The 8,064-nt window shown below is 48.4% G+C and overlaps 1 protein-coding gene across 1 annotated transcript in view; it reads left to right on the plus strand.

The window, feature by feature from the left end:
- Positions 1–8,064, plus strand: part of PSPH (phosphoserine phosphatase) — a 29,642-nt gene that overhangs the window by 13,016 nt on the left and 8,562 nt on the right. Inside the window, exons 2-4 of the mRNA XM_017516375.2 lie at positions 2,571–2,729; positions 4,057–4,191; positions 6,443–6,588. Of these exons, the coding sequence (XP_017371864.1) occupies positions 2,590–2,729; positions 4,057–4,191; positions 6,443–6,588 (421 nt within the window). The 5' untranslated portion in view covers positions 2,571–2,589. The remainder of the gene's footprint in view (positions 1–2,570; positions 2,730–4,056; positions 4,192–6,442; positions 6,589–8,064) is intronic.

An 8,064-nucleotide genomic window follows, 5' to 3' on the forward strand; every position in this document is an offset into this window, starting at 1 on the left:
AGTAGAGACGGGGTTTCACCATGTTGACCAGGATGGTCTCGATCTCTTGACCTTGTGATCCACCCGCCTCAGCCTCCCAAAGTGCTGGGATTACAGGCTTGAGCCACCGCACCCAGCCCCAGAGTCTATTCTAAATATAGATTACTTAAATCATCTGTGTAGCCTTGTACATGACATATTAGTCTCTGATGGGAGGCTGGTCGGGGGAACCTTGAGAATCCCTTTCACCCTAATTCTAGTCCAAAGATTTTCTAAACAATAAAGTCCAGGCATAGGGGTTCATGCCTGTATTCCCAGCACTTTGGGAGACCTAGGTGGGAGCACTGCTTGAGTCCAGGAGTTCAAGACCAGTCTGGGCAACAGAACAAGACCCCATCTCTACAAAAAAAAATTTTTTTTAAATAAGCCAAGCATAGCAGTGCATGCCTATAGACCCAGCTGCTTGGGAGGCTGAGGCGGAAGCTTGCTTGAGCCCAGGAGTTTGAGACTGCAGTGGGCCATAATCGTGCCATTGCACTCCGGCCTGGGTGACAGAGCGATAATTTGTCTCAAAAAAAAAAAATTCTTTTCGAATGTCTGTCCTCTGCAGCTTCTGCAGCAGTGTGCCCTCCAGAGTTTCTCCGTTTAACTTCACCATTTTCCTTCGCCTTCCCAGGTTCAAGTCAGGGCGTAAGGTGGTGGCCCTGCAGGCTCTGTCCTTAGCGCTCTTCTCTTCTCCCTCTCTGTTCTCCCTGGACTTTATGACTTTTTATTTTTTTGAGGCAGGTCTCACTCTGTCACCCACGCTGCCGTGCGGTGGTGTGATCTCTACTCCCTGCAATCTCTGACTCCCAGGTTCAAGCGATTTTCCTGCCTCAGCCTCCTGGGTAGCTGGGACTGCAGGTGCATGCCACTCTGCCTGGCTAAGTTTTGTATTTTTAGTAGAGACAGGGGTTTTGCCCTGTTGGCCAGGCTGGTCTTGAACTCCTGGCCTCAAGTGACCTGCCCGCCTCAGCCTCCCATTGTGCTGGGATTACAGGCGTGAGCCACCGTGCCCGGCCTCTCCCTGGACTTTCATTAAACCATGTCTTCAACTACCACCTTTATACGGGCATATGTTTTGCCCTTATATTTAGCTCTGACCTTTTTCTGAGGCTCTAAAGCCTTTTCTGTACCAGGAAGTTAAAGTTTAGACTTCTGAGTCTGGCCCTGGGCCCCTCTTAGTCTGAACTCCTGATGCACTGCCAGGCCGCTGGGCCAGGCCATGGGGTATCGTCCAGTAGGTTATGTGCTGCTTCCGCCCCCTTGTCTTTGCTCCTACTCCTCCTTCTGCATCACGAACCTCTCTCCTTGTCGCCACCTCCCTCTCCTGCCAGCACATGCCAAATCGATGCCCTGCCCTTCGACAACCCCCTTAGAGGGCCATTTACCTGTCAGAGTCAGCTCAAATACCTATACTTCCTTGAAGCCTTCTTTCTTTTCTTTTCTTTTTAGTTAGACTCAGGGTCTTGCTCTGTTGCCCAGGCTGGAGTGCAGTGGCACAATCTCAGCTCACTGCAGCCTCCACCTTCTGAATTCAAGCGATTCTCCTGCCTCAGCCTCCCAAGTAGCTGAGACTAATGGCGTGCACCGCCACACCCAGCGAATTTTTTGTATTATTGTTTTTAGTAGAGATTCGGTCTCTCTATGTTGCCGAGGCTGGTCTCAAACTCCTGGCCTCAAGCAATCCTCCTGCCTTAGCCTCCCAAAGTGCCGGGACTACAGGCACGAGCCACTGCGCCCAGCCTGAAGCCCTGTTTCATAGACAAGGCTAAACATTTTTCCTGTGTGCCTGTACAGCCTTCTGCACATCTCCACTTCAACCCTTGCTTTCTTGCTACAGTTATTAGGTGAAAAATAATTGAATATTTGTTCAACATCAATGTTATATATACATATATATTTTGTGTGTGTGTGTGTGTTAGATGCAGTCTTGCTGTGCCGCCCAGGCTGGAGTGCAGTGGGGTGATCTTGGCTCACTGCATCCTCTGCCTCCTGGGTTCCAGCAATTCTCCTGCCTCAGCCTCTCGAGTAACTGGGATTACAGGCACCCGGCCTCAACAGCAAATATATTTAAAAGTTGGTACTAGCCAGGCGCAATGCCTCACACCTCTAATCCCAGCACTTTGGGAGGCTAAGGTGGGTAGATCACCTGGGGTCAGGAGTTCAAGACCAGCCTGGCCAACGTGGTGAAATCCCATCTCTACTAAAAAATTTTTTAAAATAAGCGGGGCATGGTGGCAGGTGCCTATAATCCCAGCTACTCAGGAGACTGAGACGGGAGAATCATTTGAACCCGGGAGGTGGCGTTTGCAGTAAATCAAGATCGTACCACTGCCCTACAGCCTGGGCAACAGACTAAGACTCCATCTAAGAAAGAAAAAAAAAAAAGAAATTGGTGTAGTGTGGGAAGTTAAAAAAAAAAGGAAAGAAAAATGAATGAATCCATGAGTTCACTCTTACATGGGCTACACTGGCTTACAACAGCAAGATGGGCTCTTGTCATAATTTCATTTAATGTCTTTAAATACATTTATCTTTTTTTCTTGTAGGAGGAAAATTCATCCAAGGATGGTCTCCCACTCAGAGCTGAGGAAGCTTTTCTCCTCAGCAGATGCAGTGTGTTTTGATGTCGACAGCACGGTCATCAGAGAAGAAGGAATTGATGAGCTAGCCAAAATCTGTGGCGTTGAGGACAAGGTGTCAGAAATGTAGGCACAGCATCTATTCACTTTATAAAATGATAGAGAATTTCTACAGAGTGGTTGTTTTGGATGAAGTGTTAGACCCTGGCTATGGAACAGGAACACTAGGCTTTTTCTTTCATCCCTTAGCGATTTTGATACAGTCATTGGTTTATATAAATATTTACGGTAAACAAATATGAATAAGACAAATTCCTACCTTGATCAGGAGACTGACAGCAGTCACTAACCCAAGAAGATGGCCCGTGGGGCGGGGCCCACCTGTCCAGCGGATTTGCGTCACGGTTGGAAGAGTGGGCTCGGCGGTTCCCTGGAAAGGTTTACCATCTCTTGGTGGACCCTGGGTCAGAGCCCCTTCCTCCCTCTGCCCTCCCACCCTGCAGCTGGGCATCTCCTTTGCAGCCCCAGTCCCCCGGTCATGCACAATGTCATTTTCTTTTTTTCTCTCGAGACAGAGTCTTGCTCTGTCACCCAGGCTGGAGTGCAATGGCACAATCTCACTCACTGCAACTGCTGCTTCCTGGATTCAAGCGATTCTCCTGCCTCAGCCTCCTGAGTAGCTGGGACTATGGGCGCATACTACCATGCCCGGCTAATTTTTGTACTTCTAGTAGAGACAGGGTTTCACCATGTTGGCCAGTCTGGTCTTGAACTCCTGACCTCATGATCCCCCTGCACTGGCCTCCCACAGTGCTGAGATTACAGGCGGGAACCACCTCGCCCAACCACCATTTCGTTTTTAACTGCCATTCATGCAAGAACGTTTAGCCTTTGGTTTCTTTCTTGATTTATGACAGCTCACGGCTTTCAAGAAAACAACCTATAGATAGGCTGTGTGGTTTGTTTTTTTTGTTTTAGACGGAGTTTACTCTGTCATCCAGGCTGGGTTGCAGTGGCATGATCTCAGCTTACTGCAACCTCCATCTCCCAGGTTCAAGCAATTCTACCTCAGCCTCTCGAGTAGCTGGGATTACAGGCCTGCACCACCATGCCCAGCTAATATTTGCATTTTTTAAGTAGAGATGGGGTTTTGCCATGTTGGCCAGGCTGGTCTCGAGCTCCTGGCTTCAGGTGATCTGCCCACCTCAGCTTCCCCAAGTGCTGGGATTATAGGCATGTGTCACTGCACCCGGCCTATTATTGTATTTTCAAGCAAACCTTCAAAAGTTTATTACAAGGCCTTGCTCTCTTAGCAGCAAAGGATGTCTGTTGCACAGTGGGGCTCTTGGTAGCATCTTCCTTTTGGTGGATGTTGTGCAGACCTGGGCAGTTAGGCATGTCAACATTGAGGAAGGCAGACCGGTCTGGCCTGACTGTTGGGTCTCCCTCCTAGGACACGGCGAGCCATGGGCGGGGCAGTGCCTTTCAAAGATGCTCTCACGGAGCGCTTAGCCCTAATCCAGCCCTCCAGGGAGCAAGTGCAGAGACTCATAGCAGAGCAACCCCCACACCTGACCCCCGGCATAAGGTAAGAGGAGCCCTTGCCCCAGGTGTATTTCAGCATCAGTGTGGGGGGACATCCTCCTGAGGGCATTTAACTGTTGGTTTAGAGTGCCCTCTGGGTGTGTTATTTTCATTTTTATTTTTATTATTTTATTATTTATTTATAGATTACTCAGTCTCGGGTACGTTATTTTATTTATTTCAGACAAAATCTTGCTCTGTTGCCCAGGCTGCAGTGCAGTGGTGTAACCTCAGCTCACTGCAACTTCTGCCTCCCAGGTTCACAGGATTCTCCTGCCTCAGCCTCCCAAGTAGCTGGGATTACAGGCACCCACGACCACACCTGGCTAATTTTTGTATTTTTAATAGAGACGGGTTTCACCATGTTGGCTAGGCTGGTCTTGAACTCTTGACCTCAAGTGATCCACCTGCCTCGGCCTCCCAAAGTGCTGGGATTACAGGTGTGAGCCACCACGCCTGCCCTATTATTATTTTTTTTAGAGTCAGAGTCTCATTCTTTGCCCAGGTTGGAGTACAGTGGTATAATCATGGCTCACTGCAGCCCCAAACTCCTGGGGTCAAGTGGCCCTCCTACCTTTGAGAGATGGGGTCTTGCTTCGTCACCCAGGCTGGAGTGCAGTGGCATGAACACAGCTCCCTGCAGCATCAACCTTCTAGGCTCAAGGGATCCTCCTGCCTCAGCTTCCTAAGTAGCTGGGACTTAGTCCACCATGCCTAATTAGAAAAAAAAAATGTATAGAGACAGGGTCTCACTATGTTGCCCAGGCTGGTCTTGAATTTGTGGGCTCAAGTGATCAATTTTCTCACCTGAGCCTTCCAAAGTATTGACATTTTTTGGGGGGGATGGGTGGAGTCTCACTCTGACACTCTGGCTGGAGTGCAGTGGCGAGATCTCAGCTCACTTCAACCTCCACCTCCCGGGTGCCAGCAATTCTCCTGCCTCAGCCTCCCATGTAGTTGGGACTACAGGTGCGTGCCACCACGCCTGGCTGATTTTTTAGTAGAGACAGGGTTTTACCACATTGGCCAAGCTGGCCTTGAACTCCTGACCGCAAGATCCATCCGCCTCGGCCTCCCAAAGTGCTGGGATTACAGGCGGGAGCCACTGCATGCAGCCTTTTTGTTGTTGTTGTGTTTTGAGATGGACTTTCACTCTTGTCACCCAGGATGGAGTGCAATGGTGCTATCTTAGCTCACCACAGCCTCCTCCTCCCGGGTTCAAGCGTTTCTCCTGCCTCAGCCTCCCGAGTAGCTGGGATTACAGGAGCCCACAATGACGCCTGGCTAATTTTGTATTTTTAGTAGAGACGGGGTTTCTCCACGTTGGTCAGGCTGGTCTCGAACTCCCAACCTCAGGTGATCCACCTGCCTTGGCCTCCCAAAGTTCTGAGATTACAGGCGTGAGCCACCGTGCCCAGCCAAGTATTGAAATTATAGGTTTGAGCCACTATATCCAGCCTTTAAAATTTTTTTTGCAAAGATGAAGTCTTTTTTTTTTTGAAACAGAGTCTTGCTCTGTTGTCCAGGCTGAAGTACAATGGAGCGATCTTGGCTCACTGCAACCTCCGCCTCCTGGGTTCAAGCAATTCTCCTGCCTCAGCCTCCCGAGTAGCTGGGATTACAGGCATGCACCACCACACCCAATTAATTTTTTTGTATTTTTAGTAGAGACGGGGTTTCACCGTGTTAGCCAGGATGGTCTTGAACTCCTGACCTCGTGATCCGCCTACCTCAGCCTCCCAAAGTGCTGAGATTACAGGCGTGAGCCACTGTGGCTGGCCGAGATAAAGTCTTGCTATTTTGCCCAGGTTGTTCTCAAGCTCCTGGCCTCAGGTGACTTTCCACCTTGGCCCCCCAAAATGCTGGAATTAAAGGTGTGGCCATGTGGTCCTTCTGGCTCTTACACGTGGTCTTGTCTGTCGGGTTGTCTGGTTCTGTCTGTTTCTGCCTTTCCTCTTTCTCCTGGGAAAACCCAAGCTTTCCCTGTTTGTCTTCATCTTGTGTTTTTCTGGGTCCATGGGCAGAGTAGGCTTCTGGAGTAGTTTCCTAAAGCAGCCAAGCCCTACCCACTGATTTCGAAGTGCATTTAGAAAAACATATATAAAACACTAACTCCCCAGGCAATATACCTTGTCAGATTTACCTCAGGCAAATGCATCAGGAGAAGAAAATATATCTTAGTTTCCTCTTCGTGTTTCATTTTTTTTCCCTTTTGTATTACTCAGTGTTCGGTATTTTGTATTTTATTTTTGCAGGGAGCTGGTAAGTCGCCTACAGGAGCGAAATGTTCAGGTTTTCCTAATATCTGGTGGCTTTAGGAGTATTGTAGAGCATGTTGCTTCAAAGCTCAATATCCCAGCAACCAATGTGTTTGCCAATAGGCTGAAATTCTACTTCAACGGTAAGACTTTAAAGGTAACATCTGCCCTTTCTTACCAGTTCTATTATGCAGTATTCTGGGTAATGCCTGTTGGAATGCACTTAAGTAGTCACATCAGAGTTACATATTGGGATGAACGGTTCTCTTAACTGGTATCTTTTGCCCTTCGGTGCCCTTTGCTCAGCAAAATAGACTTAGGCCATCACCTGCCCTAGTTTCAGTATCTATAACATCATCCGTCTGTATATAAATTCTGCATTTAGTAAGACATTAATTCCTACGTAGCCCCTATGACTTACTTTGTTATATGTTATATTTCAACTTCATGGGAGCTCCTATGCATTTGAAGCAACTTAGACTCAAGAAGGAGACTCTTGTCTGTTCATGGTGGCTCATGCCTGTAATCCCAGCACTTTGGGAGGCTGAGGCAGGTGGATCACCTGAAGTCAGGAGTTCAAGACCAGCCTGGCCAACGTGGCGAAACCCTGCCTCTACTAAAAATACAAAATTAGGCCAGGTGCGGTGGCTCACGCCTATAATCCCAGTACTTTGGGAAGCCAAGGTGGGCGGAACACGAGGTTAGGAGTTTGAGACCAGCCTGGCCAACATGGTGAAACCTCATCTCTACTAAAAATACAAAAATGCAGTAGCTTTGAAGGTAAAATTTAAAAAAATAAAAAAAATACAAAAATTAGCCAGATGTGTTGGTGGGCACCTGTAATCCCAGCTACTCAAGAGGCTGAGGCAGGAGAATTGCTTGAACCGGGCAGGCGGAGGTTGCAGTGAGCCGAGATCGCGTCATTGCACTCCAGCCTGGGCAACAGAGAGAAATTCTTACTCAAAAAAAAAAAAAAAATTAGCTGGTTGTGGTGGTGTATACCTGTAGTCTCAGCTACTTGGGAGGCTGGGGCAGACAAATCACTTGAAGCCAGGAGGTAGGGGCTGCAGTGAGCCAAGATCACACCACTGCACTTCCAGCCTGGGTGGCAGAGGGAGACCCTGTCTTTAAAAAAAAAAGGGGGGGGGAGACTTTAGAAGGGAGACTTTTGTTAACGGGTTACTGAACTACAGCTGCCCTTAGGGAAGCCTGTCCCCTCTCTGGTCCATAACGGTGCCACAGCTGTTATATCATCTCAGACCTCCAGTTATATCAAGGAGTGACTGATAGTGTTCTTTTTGTTTTGTTTTGTTTTGTTTTGTTTGAGACAGGGTCTCAGTTTGTTGCTCCAGCTAGAGTGTGTGGCTCGATCTCGGCTCACTGCAACCTCTGCCGCCTGGGTTCAAGCAATTCTTCTGCCTCAGCCTCCCGAGTAGCTGGTATTACAGGCACCTGCCACTACGCCTGGCTAATTTTTTTATTTTTTTAGTAGAGTCTGGCTTTTACCACACTGGTCAGGCTGTTCTCAAACTTGTGACCTCAGGTGATCCACCTGCCTTGCCTGCCCTGCCAAGGGGGTTGATGTACTTAAAACCAATTTTTTTTTTTTTTTTTTTTTT

This window comes from Cebus imitator, unplaced genomic scaffold, assembly GCF_001604975.1.
Source record: "Cebus imitator isolate Cc_AM_T3 unplaced genomic scaffold, Cebus_imitator-1.0 Scaffold581, whole genome shotgun sequence".
NCBI classification, from domain to species: Eukaryota; Metazoa; Chordata; class Mammalia; order Primates; family Cebidae; genus Cebus; species Cebus imitator.